The sequence below is a fragment of the Micropterus dolomieu genome, linkage group LG05, assembly GCF_021292245.1.
Source record: "Micropterus dolomieu isolate WLL.071019.BEF.003 ecotype Adirondacks linkage group LG05, ASM2129224v1, whole genome shotgun sequence".
Lineage (NCBI taxonomy): Eukaryota > Metazoa > Chordata > Actinopteri > Centrarchiformes > Centrarchidae > Micropterus > Micropterus dolomieu.
The window spans coordinates 17,076,706-17,093,195 of record NC_060154.1 but is presented as its reverse complement, the minus strand read 5'-3'; the positions used below and the strand labels follow the sequence as shown (position 1 = coordinate 17,093,195).

General features: G+C 41.6%; 1 protein-coding gene and 1 long non-coding RNA gene across 2 annotated transcripts in view; one reads left to right on the top strand and one right to left on the bottom strand.

The window, feature by feature from the left end:
* The first annotated feature begins 2,031 nt into the window (after positions 1–2,031).
* arhgef18b (rho/rac guanine nucleotide exchange factor (GEF) 18b) overlaps positions 2,032–16,490 on the top strand; it is a 47,105-nt gene continuing 32,646 nt past the window's right edge. The window contains exons 1-9 of the mRNA XM_046049504.1: positions 2,032–2,163; positions 5,879–6,033; positions 6,828–7,438; positions 7,908–8,058; positions 8,714–8,840; positions 8,946–9,000; positions 10,141–10,215; positions 10,340–10,448; positions 10,811–10,991. Of these exons, the coding sequence (XP_045905460.1) occupies positions 2,088–2,163; positions 5,879–6,033; positions 6,828–7,438; positions 7,908–8,058; positions 8,714–8,840; positions 8,946–9,000; positions 10,141–10,215; positions 10,340–10,448; positions 10,811–10,991 (1,540 nt within the window). The 5' untranslated portion in view covers positions 2,032–2,087. The remainder of the gene's footprint in view (positions 2,164–5,878; positions 6,034–6,827; positions 7,439–7,907; positions 8,059–8,713; positions 8,841–8,945; positions 9,001–10,140; positions 10,216–10,339; positions 10,449–10,810; positions 10,992–16,490) is intronic.
* LOC123971010 lies at positions 11,590–14,342 on the bottom strand. The gene is made up of 2 exons (XR_006825112.1): positions 14,224–14,342; positions 11,590–11,876 (listed from the first exon to the last, which is right to left on the bottom strand). It is a non-coding gene; the product is annotated as an uncharacterized LOC123971010 (long non-coding RNA).

Sequence of the window (16,490 nt, the reverse complement as noted above, 5' to 3'; positions counted from 1 at the left end):
GCTGTGACTGAAACCACTATAAACGCAGCTAGTTCCTCCTAACCCAGTTTCTTAAGGCTGTGCAAGGGAGCACTGCAAAACATGAAAACGTAGAACATGAGAGATCAGACTAATGAAAGTCCTGAGATAACACTGCAACTCAATGATGAGTGTATGTGTGCACTGATGTCCAACCATGAATGCATTGCCTTTAGTTTTATTTTAGTGTAGTAGATGGTGAAAATTGTCTGTACTGGTCATTTTAAGAGTTTGTAGTTGCACCCTGGTTAGTGCTGTCCCCCCATGGAGTGTGTGAGCTGCCACAGCATATTTCAGAGCAGCAGCGATGTGTCATTCGGCTCCACTTAGTTGTCAGCTGCACAGAATGAAAAAAGAGGAAGCAGGGTTGAGATCCCGTGGCTGCCTCTCTGTAATCAGTGTGAGGACGACACCGACGCTCATACACAACTCAGTCAGACCTGAAGGACAATTTAAACCATCTTCTCTCCTCTCTTTGGCTTGTTTTGGTGAACAGAACACCTGTTAAATATCATCCCATGTAAGTAGAGTTTAAGTTGCTTTATCTGGATTTTGAGTTGTGGTCTGCAATACTAGAGCCCAGTGCATTACTTGCATTTATCTGTGCATTGTTTGAATTGGTATTTTTCTGCGGTAGACTTCTGCTTTAATACATTTCTGCTTGCCTCCTCTGTGCCAGTGCGCTGCCTCCTCTGTCTGTGGGAAAGTAAGGAGACTTTTCCACTTGATGTGCAGTGAGCTGAATTTGACAGTCATCCGTAGATTGTGCAAATTAATAGGCACAGTCATTGCAACAATTGTCAGACTCTGTGTCTAGTAGGTGTAGCAGTTAGAGACACGTTGTCTCCCGTGATAGTGATCGTTTCTCTGCAGTTTCTTTTAGCATTTTAAAAATGACTTCACTTGCTTTACTTCTTCACAGAGGATGTGGTGGTTCGTCCCCCTGTGAGTCAAACTAAGAAAACAAACTGCATGTATCATTGCCCCTATACTTTCATTGCATGTACTTCCTTCTCTTTTTCTGTCTTTGCGCTAGTTCCTTAAACAATTACATATTTAAACTGGTCTTGGACAATTCTGGACAACATGCTTTTCGAGGCATTTAACTCAATTCTGAGTGTTGATTGAGGTCTTAGACAATTAAAAATACACATTCCCTCCCTTTATCACCCCTCTTTTCACTCCTGTGCCACCCCAAAAACACCCGTTTCTGATCTCCTTTGTCTGTACCAATACAACAATGTAAAAATACTCAATTACAAGTAAAAGTCCTGCATCCACCCTAATGGTCAGGACCCTCCAAAGGGCCACAAGCTAAATCTTGGGAGTTGTGAGATGATAAATCGGTTAGGAAAGAAAATAAAATCTGTTCTGCTACACATATTTGCATACATTCTTTTCTCTAATCTTTTCTTTTTTTTGAAATATTGGATAATTTGACCTCTTTGGGCCTTGAACAGTTATTCAAAAGAAAGCATCTAAGAGCACAAGATGGGAAATCACTCATGGGTGAAAATGCTAACAGCACATAGACATCTGAAACATGACAAGGAGCTGCAAGTAGGCACTGAGTTTTGTATTGTATTTTCTAACCATATCATGTGAATGTAATTTAAAATCTTAATCTGAAAAATAGAAGTATAAAGTAGCATAAAATGTAAAAACTCATGTAATGTGCAAGCACAGTACCTCAAAATTGTACTTAGGTAAAATACTAGGGTAAATGAACTTAGTTACTTTCCTTTTTATCAGAAACTAGAAGAAGCAAAAAACATCCATGCCTCCTTTTCTCTTCCTACCCTCCCTCTCTACTGTCACCTTTCCTCCTTTTTTGCCCCCCCGCTCTTTTTCTCTGTTTGCGGAGATAATCCCCAACCAGCAGCTCCATGTTCCTTGCCTTGGATGCTCTCTCTCTCTCTCTCTCTCTCTCTCTCTCTCTCTCTCTCTCACTCAGTCTCTCGCTCTTTCTCAACGCCCACCCCCCTGTCCCTCTCTTCCTCTCACTGGGTGCCAGAGCTCCAGTGAGAGCGAGTTCCAGTTCCAGCTGGCCTCCCCACTGCGCTGCTCCTATGGCGGACTCTCCTCTTAACCACTCCTGGCCATCCTTCTCCAAACTCTGGATGAAGAGATGGTCCTTCAAGAGAGGTACAGTGGGAATCTGGTTTTACATTTAGATTATACTTCAGGTGGTTTGTTGGATACACAGAGAAGAGGGGGTATTGTCCCTAGGGGTCCAATAGAGGTTGTGGGCAGGATGTGACCTTAGGAGGAGGAGGGGTTCACTGTTGTTTACCATTTTGACCTGACTGGGGTTTGTGGTGTGTAACGGTTGCAGTCAGTCAGATGAGTTTTGTGCAGAGCTCAGTGAGTCACTTCTAGCTGTGAGAATGCACAATTTCACCATGCATCTTTAATTAAAAACTAACCTCTCATTATTCATTGTAAAATCATAATTTTGTGTGATGGCACTCACAGTGCTGACACTGTAAGCTGTAGAGTTAACAGCCTTAATGAAGGGTGTTTTAAAAGATGTCTGGTGCAGCATTGATGGGATTTTACAGTTTAATTAAATCCATTAACTTAGGAACGGACTGACAAGTGGAGCTTTAGACACACTACAGACCTAGTGTCTGTGTGGCTCGCTGCTTTTAAAACAGCAGTCAGAGAAATTTCTGATCAAAGAGGGTCTGTGAGATGACAGGTGTTTTGATGTGTGCTCCGACCTCACATCTAACAGACTCTGTGTTCTGTTTTCACCTCCACACAGCATCTGTCAGAAACACACACACATACACAGATGAAAACCTCACACTTGTACACCAGTCCGGGAATCATGTACTGAAGGGTCAGAGTGACCTTAAACCAAACACTTTGTATTGAAAGTGTCATTTTTATCTTGGCCTCTATGTTATCTGTAACTGGGTAGAATATGGCCTCTGTCAGTGTGTGTGTGTGTGTGTGTGTGTGTGTGTGTGTGTGTGTGTGTGTGTGTGTGTACTTGCAAAGGTGTTTATTGTACCAGTGTCTCTGTTGAAAACGCATCTGTAGACAAGTATACCTTTTCTAAATCTGTGTGCATTGTAATAATTCATCTGACCATATCATATGATGCCTGAGTTCCTCTTGTGATTGTCATGAAGCTTTGCAATGTATGTACAGTCAGTTTCGTGGTTAACATGTGCCCTCATTTCCTTCTTGTCACATTTGCTCAAATGTCTTCTTTTTCACCGAGTTACACACTGTGGCACACATATTTGTTATGTACATTCTGCATAATGTTATACAATGCTATAAAGAATTCTGTATAAACATACTTTATCATAGAGAACCATCTTTAAAGATTTAAAATTGTGTTTACTTTGTTGGAATTGATGTACTTTTTAAAAATATTAAATAATTAAAAAGTCCACAAAAAACATTTAACAAGGAAAAAACTTGAGAAACCTTGGGAAGAGCAACAAAAAAGGAGAAACATGCTGTGTGTCATGTGTACAAAGTAGACATAAGTTTCAGCAGTGGAATTACAATGAAAGGAAAAGAGGAACAATATTAAACAGATAAATACAAGTATAAAGTACATAAAGCATTACATCGAGTCAATATTAAGTGTAATAATTTAAAAAGAGTTTTAGGCAAGGTGTTAATGTAATTTATGGCTGGGTAATAGTCATTTGTGTTAGTAGCAGACCACCCTTTGTTGGAGCCAAACTGTCGGGAAAGCAGCTGACTATGACAGTGCCAAAACGATTATGAAGATGCACACACCTGAGCACGTGCTCACACACAAAGTCACACACACACACACACACACACACACACACACACACACACTGATGTTTCATCCCTGTGTGATGTATTAGCAGATATGAGAGGCCAACCATAAAAGGCTACAGCGGCACTACAAGACAAGCAGCCGCTGCAGTGTCTAAGTTTACACTTAACACGAGTGGGATTTGGACACAAACAAATTCTCCCTCCAGCGGGGACACTGCCATCCCCCTGCAGCCTCAGCCAGTGATTTAGTAATATAGAAAAGAGATCTACAGTGTCTGTCCGGGTGTTTATGTGAGAGCATCTCTGGCTGTCGCACTGAAGAGGGGATGCCGCTGGTTTATAGCAGAACACGGTGCAGGGCTCAGAGTGTGGCCTGTCTGCATTTTATCTCACCCCACAGCATCCACGTGAGCTCTCCTGCTCTCTCCTGCAGATATACTGTAAGATCACAACAAGAAAAGCGAGCCACGCAAAATAATCTGAAAAAGCTAATCTGTCTTGGGATGTCAGGTGTCACAGATAGCACATGGCAACATAGACAGCAAGGCCTCATAAATAAAAACGCAGCTCTGTTGATGCCTTCTAGATGCCAGCGATGACCAGCTGAGCTTTTCATATCACAGTGAGTGTGATGATAATGTTCAATGGTTTAGAGGTTGTGGCAGCAACATGAGCATTCGTTAACCAACAGACCGTGGTTAGCATAATAGATGTTATAATATATTTTCTTCTTTTTACATTAGCAATGCATAAACTGACTGTGTAATGTGAAAAGGGTTAACCAATTTGCTGTTCAGTCTCAACACTGTCATCCACCAAGTTTCCAGCAGCTGCTGGCAGCTTCTTTATTTATTTTTAGCAAAGAAATGTTGAACCCATTATTCACTACCTGCTCAACACCCAACCAGCGGACAGACACAGTTAGTGACTAGCCGGTGAACATAGTGGAGCATTTAGCAGCTATTTCCCTCAGGAGTTGGTAGAGACCAAAAGCAGAGCTAAAAGGAGATTATTTTTTAACTTGCATTCATCAAATAGACAGAAACAAGACTCCAAATGAATGCTAATGTTGCTCTGTGTCTTTTGGAAGTTTAAATGTGGAATATTTTTTTTCTAACGTGTTACGTAACCATAACAACATTATATATCAGTTTAAAGCTTGTTATGCTGCATCACATGGTCGAATTAGTGCAGCTTTAAAGGACAAACTTCAGATTCCTACCATTCCTACTCCTACCATGTTTATGTTTCTGCTTTAAAGTCCAGAGAGTCTCCATTCACAACATCTTTCACCATACCTTCAATCCTGAAATCACAGATGTAATAACACATATAGCATGAGCGGCAGCTGCTTTGCAGAATACCTTTTTACCCTGGTCACGTTAAATCAGAAAATTAACCTTAACAGGGACAGAAACACGGCAAATCTAATCGAGGAGAATTGAGTCTGCCCCTGTGGAGCCAGGCTGGCTTAGGCTAAGGTTCGGACTCACCGGAGGCATCCCTTATGAAATGAGGCTTATGTAACCTGTCCTAGCTGTCGCTCTCCCCTCCTAAGAAGGGCATGGTGTGGCTGAAACCCTAACAGTGAACATGACATACTCAGACGCCTTAACAGACTTTTCACACCACTTTTGACACCATAAGTCACTGTAAAATGTAATAAATTATACTATTTCACACTTTTTACCTCAAATATGTGACACCAATGTACTGTACATTTCCTTCATATAGCATTTACTCACTGTAGTATATTATAGTATTTACCACAAGCAAGCCCAGGCCTCTGCAAGCTCAGTGAGGTAATAATCTCCAGCTCTCAAACACTGGCATGGAAGCTAATGCTGGCTCACCAAGCAGTTTGCAGTGGTGACAGTGGTTTGGGGCATCTTCTGAATCAAGGAATCTATTTATGCAATGAAAATGTAAAAGAGCTTTCAGTAAAAGGCTGGAGAAGGGGCTGTAACTGAGCTTTTCTTCCAAAATGACTCAATCAATTGATTACACAAGTGTTGCGCAGCTGTTGAAATCAGCTACGTCTGCCCAATGTTAGCAGCTCACAAACATCACATCCATTATTTTTCAGCATCAGAGTGCAAGCCATGTAGTGAGTCCTGTGGGCCTCCCAGTGCCCAACTCAGTGTCCAGCCTCATGCTCCCAGCGGGACAGGATCTTCCTCCTCACTATCTCCTGCCTCTATCGCTGAGGATGTCTTCTTTGGCATCACCACTGAAGACCAGGTAAAGCTTGATAATCTTGATTTGGAGCATTTATATTTTCAATTGTTTCTCCTTCCTTTTTTAGTCATGCTAGTGGCATCTATGGATGGCAATGTCTGTCAGTTGGTTGGTCCACCAGTTTGGTCCAGACTAAAATGTCTCACCAACTATTGGATGGATTTAATTTTTATTTTGTATAGACATTCATCGTTCCTAGACAATGAAGCCTAATGACATTGGTGATCTAGTGACGTTTCACGTAGCTCTACCATGAGATAAACACTTTTTTATATGAAAGTTATTGGATGAATTGCTGTAAAAATGTGTTCAGATATTCATATCCCCAGAGGATGAATTGTAACAACTTTGATCCTTTGACCTTTCATCATAAGGTCAAATTTCGCTTTAGTCCAATATTTCAGTTGGTGACCAACTGCAAAACTAATGACATTCCCATCAGCCTCAGCTGTACTTTGTGTTTAGTGCTAAATAGCAAAGGTTAGCATACTAACCTTCTTAAATAAGATGGCACACATGGTAAACATTATACCTGCTAAGGATTAGCATGTTAGCATTGTCATTGTGAGCATGCAGATGTCAGCATTAAGCCCAAAAACGTGCTGTGCCTAAGAACAGCCTCACAGAGCCGCTAGCATGGCTGTAAACTCTTAGTTTTGAGTTACTTAAATTTTGGATTTCAGCTGATGTTCACAATATCTTGTTTATTTTCCCTCTGTTCACCATGTTTATCCCTTTTCTCCTCTTTCACCTCTCTTTTTAATTCAAATCCTTTTTGCCTCCTTGCTGAGTTGCAGGATACGTGTTCTGTAGTCAGTGACTACGACTGTCCCTGTGTGGAGGTGAGCAACAGTGTGGAGGATCTGCTGGGCCTCAGCTCCTCTCTCAGAGACTCTGAGTACTTTAAGGACCTGGAGGAAGGGATACCGGCTTCACAGTCTACTGCATTCCCAGTAACCACAGTCCCAGAGAGCAAAACCCTGCTGCAGGTGTCCCTAAACACAGACAGTCCTGCCATCAGCCAACCTGCCCAGACTTCTTTGACCACACACTTCCCTTATGCCAATGCACCATCTCACCCCTACTATATACACCCTGCAGAGGAACCTCATCACAACTTTGTGGTCACTCAGCTTAGTCCCAAATTATTGCCAGGTTGTATCATTGACAGAGGTGACCTTTCAGGCCCTGCAGTAGGGCTTAGCTTGACAATTAATCTGAATGGACTGTTGGGATCAATGGAAACAGCAAAAGGAATAACAGAATCAGAGGAAGTACTGGAGCATCCCAGTATGGATTTAGATGCCGATTCAGACCATGATAGCTTTCCTATTCTGGTCAGATCCATGTCGACGTCACGGAGGCACAGCTGGGGTGTCCCTGTGTCCCCCATTAACCTGGGAAGGAGGTAAGATGGATGGGGGGAGCAAGCTCATGCCAACAAAAATAATAATACCCAAACTGCACTAGTCACATGAGTCATATCTAAAGTCTTTCATATGTTTCTACCTAATAAATGAAATTCAACTTTTTGCTTCAGCATCACTCAACATTGTCACTCTCAAACACTAAAATGTGCTATTTAACTGAGCTGAGTTTCTGGTGGTTTAGTTGGTTGTTCACAGCTCCTTAAATACTGCAGTCAAGGTTGCTTTGGGTTATGTGTGAGAACATGAACAAGTGCATTAAAATACCTCCTGAAGAACTAAACCCAAAAACAACCCCAAAATAAACACAGAGCATAGGGTGTCTCGCTCAAGAGTTTTGTTTGGTTAATAGATACATTTCACTGCCTGGTTAACTCTCTACTGTGCGTGTGTGTGTGTGTTTGTGTGTGCGCGCGTGTGTGTGTGTTTGTTGCTGTGCTATGCTGCCAGACTGAGTCTGGATACCATGGCCATGGACAGCGATGGAGAGAGAGAGGACGATGAGGAGAGACAGTCTATCAGATACACAGCATGTCCCGGAGAGGAGACAGATGGCCCAAGGCTGATGGTCCCCTGTCCAAGAGCCAGGGTCACTAGCATGGTAATAAAACAACAGTGACACATTGTACATATTATTGGCAACAACCCATTTTTTTAAAGGCTAAGTAATTTCCTATAACAGCTGGGAACTGTAGTTTTTTTTAGCAAATGTTACTCAAACAGGAGTAAGTAGTACATATATTAGGGACTATTTTCAGCTGTGGATTAATACACATTTAGTGCTCTAGTGAGTATTTACAGCAGCAGGAAGTTGTTGTATGTGGGTGAGTTGTATAAACTATAGTCTGTGTGTTCATGGTAATAAAGGAACACATCATTTGTGTTTTTGATGTTTTTAGGACAACAATAAAGCTCTGTAAAAAAAATATCTCAGGCTTTGGCTAAACAGATAATAAAGTTTAAGTCATTGTTGTTGTCTTTCTTTTCATGGCATTTTCTGACAAAAAGAAAACTTTAGAATATCACCAGGTTTATCCTTTAGTTTAAGGTTGATGGTTGACCACAACTTGGATATTTGACACTAAAGAACAAAACACTGAGTCTTTAAATCTGCCTAATTTGCAATATTGTGACAAACCACAAAAAAAACCCAACTAACTAACCAAAAATAAAAATACAAATGAAGGACCCTGTAAGTAAAATTATCACAAGTATTTCAGCTGTATGTATGTGTGTTTATTCTTCCATGCTTTCAGGCCGGTGGTGTTCCTGGCAGGCACCTGTATTCCCGCTCAGAGATCCTCGCCACAGACGAATGTTCCCGTGCTGCACACATTTCTCGTGTTGTACAGACATCCAAACAGGCCGCAAGGGCTGCAGGAGGTGGGGCTGAGTGTTTGTACATGTAGAGTAGATGTTAGTTTATGTGTTTTACACTCAGGCAGCTGTTCTCAACATACTTGACCTTTATATCTTTCTCTTCTGCAGCAGAGGAGTTCGACCCTGAAGAAAACCTACATTCTTCTGAAGGACAGAGCCATATGTAAGTCTTCACCGTCATCAATTACATATGCAACTTGAGTTAGGCTACACACCCCTTTATGACTTGCAATGTGTGGTGGAATATCTATTTCCTTTCCAGAAGCTGCTTCAGTCTGACTGCCTGCCAGCTTAGGTTTAATGATGCTTGAAAGAAAAAAACAAACCCAGAAAAGATACTCCTCTGGTTTGATTCACAGGAGGCAACTGTTGATCACTTGTATGAACTGTAAATTATAACCTCAGCTTTTGAATAGTTCAGTACAAAGGTTTACATACTGTTCTGTAGTTCTAAACTCTTATAGTCTGGTACAGCGATCGACTCCCACGTAACAAGGGGGCTTTCCCTCCTGACATTTCTGCTCCATGTCATATGTCTACAACCTCCTCCTCCCACAGTCCTCTCACCCAGCTCCTTAGATGGCCCAGTGTGTGTGTATGTGTGTGTGTGTGTGTGTGTAGTATATGTGTGCTCAGGCAATTGTGTGGACGCAGCAGACAAGGGAGGCTTCATCTCTAAATCGCAGTCTGACACCCAACTCCCAGCAGTCTTGCCCTCCTCTCCTCTCCTCTCCTCTCCTTTGTTCTCCTCTCCTCTCGCAGCCCCCCCTCTCAGCCTCAGTGTCTTGTTTGTCTTAGGCTGATGGTACAGAAAGTTCTGCAGGAGCTAAAGCTGTACCATGGGTAAGTAAACAGGAGAGTGAGGTCTGCTTGCTCCTACCTCTGCTCAAATGCCATGCCAGTCTTCAGAGCAGCAGCAGAGCCAGACTGTGACTATGGGGGAGCACTGCACTGTATGGGTGTGTGTATACATGTATGCACATGCATGTTTTTGGCACGTGTATTTGCATGCGCCTGTAAGTGCACTGATACACTATGCCATTATCCTTAGACAGGATCAGTGGAACACCAGGGGGTATTTTTTTTATTTCACAAAATCCCAAGTTGACTTTGACCTCACCTGCCAATGAAACACATCTCTTGAAAGTGCACTGCTGGCTAAATCATGTTATACTCTCAGATTTTTCTCAATACAGCACAGTCATGCTGTGATAAAAGTCACTTTTGTGGTTAATATTTGGGCCATTTTTCCCATTTAAACTGAGTCTCTCTCCGCATTGATCATCATGTTGTTCCTCCACAGAGCGAAGCAGAGGAACAACAGATCAGACTCTAAAGTTTCAGGAAATGTCACTTGGTACGAGTTCCTCTCTATTGAGTAAGTATTGTCCTCCTAACTGATCCCTTATTACTAAAGTGGCAGAAATGTTCACAACTGTGGACATTTTGGATGAAAATAAATATTTCCACATAATTATGTGCTCAATAATAATTGGTTTCAGGAATGAGGAAGAGGAGGATCGTACAGAGAAGGTAGAGAAAGGCGCCAAGGTGAAGAGGACTCTCAGCTCCCTGAGGAACAGGGTGACTGGCTCTTTTAATAAAGACAAGGTAAACCCATACCATAGACACCTGGTGCATGATGCCACTTGGAACTCAAAGTGTAAAACACCATGCTACCTGAACTGCAATGGCATATACAACCTAATTAGCATAAAAACACATTTTTACCTCAAATGCAGAAGAGTGATTTCAGTCTCTGCTCTTGTTGTGTATTTCCTACAAAGACAAAATCCTGAGGTGTAAACAGTTCACACAAGTCACTGATCTACCTACACGAACTCTGTTACACATCCTTCCTCTGACATGGTTATGCACTGTCATCCCATGCAGTATGTACCACAGTGAAAGAGAACATACAAATTTGCATATAAAAACCTCTCTCTGTGTCTGCTTTTCTTGTTGCTCTGCAGGGTAAGAACCGAGAAAAAGAGCAGCAGAAAGAGAAGGGGAAGGAGAGGGAGACAAAAGAGAAAGTGTGCAACAGCGGGAGCAGCAACAGGCATGATTTGGTGCCAGGCTCTTTTTCCAGCTGTGCCACCTGCTCATTGTGCGGCAAGACGCTGCAGAAAAAGCATGGCCTGCAGTGCATGAGTGAGTAGCACCACAGCCACAAGTGTACACGCACCCACACACAGCCTGACGCACACATGCACAGGTGCTCAGCTCACAAGCAAACTCACATCTATTTCTGCCCATGCTACTGCCCGCATGCCCGCTCACCCACTTGTTGGAGCACTCAAGCACACAGACAAACCGACAGAGCCACACAGACACACATAATCACACATACCGAAGCCAGAAGCTGTAATAGATCATATGTGCGACTATTTCTGACTTCTTGTTGATACTTTTGTTATGTGGCAGATTATAGCCTTAAAAGTGCAGCACTTAACATAGGAAGTCTTAACATTGTCTAACATACATTAACTATGTAATAACCCAGAAAGTGTTAATGACTGTAACAGGAGTTTGTCACATTGACTGTGGCTTTTCTTTTGCACCTTTCTGCTGAAAGAATATCGTGTTCCTCTTCATTTCCTCCTCAAACAAGTGTTTAAACTTCTGAAGCACTGCATACTAAAACACACTACACATAGTCTGCAGTTCTTTCTGCACTTTGTTTCACACGGCATGATTACTGTAGACCTTTTACTGTAGTTTTACACAACTGAGCTCACTAGCTCACTTGTTTAGATGTGTTATCTGATTTATTAGCACCATCTTATGACAGTTGTTTATGTGAATCTACGGCACGCCTTAACTCTGTCTTGAAGTATTCTTCACATTTCCTGTGTCTTTTGTGTGTCGGATGAACTCTTACAATGAGAATATCTTTGTCTGGAGGCAACCACAGCTATGTGCTTCCGTTCATGGAGTAGACCTGTTCTGGACATGTCAACACCCTGCAGCTCCTTTTTCTGCCGCTCTTATGCCACTCCTGTACAGCCTGCATGTCAGCTGATGAGCCTGCAATACCTAATGAAAGACATGTAAAACTGAGTTCAGTGGAAAGACTCTGATCCAAGAAGTCATACTGCATGAACCAGTAATCGTAGTTTGAAATAGCAGAAGTAATACCTTTTTATTATAAGATATGCCTGATTATTTAATTGAAAATTGGTTTTAGAGATTTGCTAATTTGAGTATCAGTGGTAGTTAACATGATAGTTTTGTAACAGCCATTAGAATTTCCTTTATGAATTCATATATAATAATAGCCATGATTTCACTTAAGCGTCTTCATGCTGCTTTGCTGCACTGACGTATAAAACAAGAAACACACAACAAAAGCATGTCACAACAAATTTGTAGTTTTGTGAAATACAAAATACTCCATTGCAATTAAAAGTCCTGCCTTTAAAATTTTGCTCAAGTAAGAGCATCTAAATGTACTTAAAATACCAAAAGTCATTATGTCATTATGCCAACATGAACTATTTTGTATGTATCATATATTTGATCATATATAATATCTTTTATATATTGTCAGATTGGGTAGTTTAGTCTATAACACATGTATGTAGTTATATTCCACAACTACTTGCATGTTATTTACCACACACACACACAGACACACACACACACACACAGGCATACACACAGAGCCAGCTCCTAACTTTATCTCAAGTGTGTCTTTTAATTTTATAATATATATTAAATTTAAAGTGTCCTTCTTGTGATGCAATTAAACTGGATACTGTAGTTGAAGTATAGATCTTTCATGGGCCACAAAAATACCTACAAGTTGTTTAAAAAGTGATACTTATAAACCCCCACAGGGTATTTCCTCCATCAGCTACCTGGACTTAATGCCACACATCTGTTGAAATTACTGTAAATCGGAAGCAGTCTTCTCCTCAGCCATGTGGTCTGTTGGTGGACAATTTCACATCACCAAATACAGTTTCAAAACAAAGAACAAGGAAACTGAACTGTTCTCCATGTTTGTGGCATTTGATTTTCTTTGACCAGGACTGTTTCCAGCAGTCAAAGGAGAGGAGCAGTTAGTCATTCTGTGCTACCTCTTCATTATTTTATGGCTGTAACCTAATAAGTGTCCTTGCTCCTTCTGTTCTATGGGAGACAAAGGTCACAATATGTCCAGAATATTTATAAATCCTGCAGTCTGGCATAAGGGGGGGATATAACGTATGATTGTTTTAAATAGTGTGCTTATTAAACTAAGTTGTTCTGGCATATTTCACAAGGCAGGGGCAGGGCACGACACATCCAGGATGATTCAGACTGCACTGCTTTGGTTTTTTAGACATTAACCAGAAGCCAAAAAACACATATGTCTCTCGATTTCTCTCTGAGACGATTCCCCATTCATCAAGCATGGCTGCTGGGAGTGATAAAGTTACAAATCCTACATTTTGAAACTTGTGTTGTTCCTATGCACACACAATCGCAGGCGTGAGAAAACAAGCGAGTGTCCCTTTAATTTGAACCGAGCCCTGTGGGGATTCAGCCGAGAATCAGCCTGTGGAATGCGTCGTTTGTATGCCAGAGATTGTTCCCAGTGAGAGTAGGACACAAAACTGGACAAAACCAAGAATGTGGGATACTTGTTGCTATTGATCTTAATGGCCGAACTGGTTTATCAGACTACGTTTACTTTTTGGATGCAGATGATTCACACAAACCCGGGTCTTGTTGGAACGGTAAGAGGCAAAATACTGTAGCGATGGTCTCAAGCGGGATCAGGTGGATAACTCGCGTTGTTTCTCTCAATGGACTTTTCGGGCATCCTGACCGCTAGCTTAGCAGCTAAATGCTAACCACAGCCAACCAACCACTTCTCTCTGTTTCATTGTAATGGTGGTTGGGTTGGGTTTGAATCAGTGTGTTAGGAAGGGGAACCCACTTCTAAAGTTTCTTCGACAATTAATGTATCAGAAACTGGTCCGCAATTAAATCCCAGTTACTCTTAACATTAGAGCTCGCTAACAATTAGCCACTTCGTGCTAGCGCGTTAGCCTGCCTACAACCGCTTCTATTTGAAAAACAAGGTTAGTTGGGTAAGCAGTTAGCTTTAAGTAGCTTAGTGATAGTTCATATAAACGAACAGGCAACAACATCAGCGATGTTTGTTTTCATATCTGAATGTTGCACAACCTCCCTTCATGATTACTTTATGTGCCTTTTTTGTCTTTGCTGCTGGCTGCAGACTTTGAGGCTCAACAGGTGATTGCTAGCTAACGTTAGCGCCCAAGATAACTTGTTGTTTACCCGAAGTAAGCTGTTTGAAATGGACTACCCTGCTCAGACTTTGCTTCTAATATGAATGGAGGTTAATACAAGTAATACTATTCACATTTACAGTTAAGACGGTGATCGTCTCGTCTTGTATTTCTTCTTGTGCTCCCACTCCACCGTTGGCTCAGATACTTGGGCAGCTAACGTTAACTGGCTCGGCATTATGAAACTCCGTAATCCTCGATGTGTTAAATGATGTTCTTCAGTGTCACATTCTTGCTTTTCTTACTCTCTGACTGGGTCACATGGTGCTAATTGTGCTTGGCAGGTCTGCCGGTGCATAACAGCCCACTCCACGGACTCTGGGTCTCACCCATCTCAACCTGTTAGTATACCACTTCTCCACGCATCACTGCTTTGCCTTCCAGCATGCCTGGCTCTCTGGGTGTCTGCCTTGAACAAGATTTAAGGTCTGACTGCCTCCATGTCTCCTCTGAGTACATCTGAAGTAGATTTTTAGCTCTAAGCTGTTGATGAGTCCCATTAAGGGGCCTAATCAGCAAGGAAGATATCATTTTAATGAGTAAAATAAGTCATCTTAGACTAGTGTGACTTTCACTTGGAAGTATACATCATTTAATAAGATTGAGATATACTTCCTTGGCTTTCCCCTAACTTTACCTTCTAGTAGCATCTGTATGTTGCTGGTCTTTAAACGTGACCATGAACCTCCTTTATGGGTCGAGAGATGTGAAGGCGGGGATGTTTCGCTTTACTGAGTAAATAGCTTGCCCAGCTCCAGTTCCTCCTGTTCAACTAGATGATGTCATGAGTTTGCTCGTTGGCCCCAAATGTATTTTTCACTGTGTTCTTGGGGAATTAAGAGTAACCTCTATGTGCATGCGCAAACAGGAAGCAGGTGATGCAAGTTTTTGGCTGCTGTGTAAGAAAGTAACACCCTCAAAACAGCTGTTGTGTGACCTCTTTTCCTCCAGGTTGGTCTATACAACTAGTTGTGGCAGCAGGGTTTTTCTATAGTGGATGGGAGGCCATGAATGGTGGAAGTAAACCACAGGAAATAGACGTTGGCTTCACCTCAAATGGTGGCACTACACCATCCAAGTTACACTGTGTGACATTAATATGTTTGGGTTCATTAACAGTTAGAGGGTACATTGTGTTCAACACTCATATACTGCATACATGTTTGTGCAAGAAAAAACTAAAAAAACAAACCTGAAAGTCTTACAAAAAAAAGAACATGGATGTAATGAACAGAATCGTTTCTTTCTTCTATTAAAATGTTGCTGTTTGGCTCCTTGTCTGACGGTGTTCCTGTACGTGTCCTTGTACACTGGCAAGGAGAGTTTTACTGCAGATTTCTAACAAAAGATTGACAAAAATACGCAACTTGTATGATGTGAGTTGACTTGCCTATCTCAAGCATATTAAAGTCTCTGCAAGTTTCTGTGTTTTTAGTAAACAAAAGCAAAACTAGAATCTAAAAATCTGGCGACCAGTAACGTAAGCAGTGAACAGTTCCTGGTTAATGTGAAGAAACTTGCAAAACCACCATTTCCACCCACTCTATCTCGAATGTGTTTGTTTTGCGGGCTATTTGATAAAACATATTTCATGTTCTTGTTGTATGAGTTAATGTTTCACTGGACGAACCCACCCTTCGCTATCAGGAGCTCTCCTCATTCCAGTCTCGTCCAATAAAACAACACGAGGCAACACATTCATTCTTTAGAGCAAGAGTAGTAGCACAGGTGATAGTTGTTCTTTTTGATAACTTGTTTTGATAGTCAGTCTGTTGGTTGGCTTCTTTTTTTCAGGGCAAGCCAAAGAAAATGCTGCTCGTCTATCACTCTGCCGTGGTGACATAGGCCTCATTTGCATTAATTTTTAGATCATTGAGTAACTCTCTGAACTGTGCACTGTACACCACAAGTGTACTTCTTGTGTGAGGGGGTAGTTTCCAGTCAGCAGATTTTGGGTGTGGTGGCGGCTTTGATGGAGGCGGAGTGCTGCTGCTGGTGTGACCGAGTCACTTGAGCATATCACATTACTCAAAAGTGGCAGAGCTGGTCTACACTCACCCTAATACAGCCACCTGATGATATAAATCACCATGCCAGTATATACTTACCTGATGTCCTACCTGTGTATACTTTTGATCTGTTGATGATGACTATACTGGTATAGTTTCACACGCTGGTGTTGTTGCCAAATGCTGAGGTGGTCTGTATCTGTAATGAGTCATTGCTGATAAGCTCTGTGACATCAGTAAACAAAACACAGTCTTCTTGCTTATCTTAAGATTTTTTTTTACTTCAATTAATTCTTTTGAATGCAGTTTGCGTACAATCCACCTCTACTACACATTCC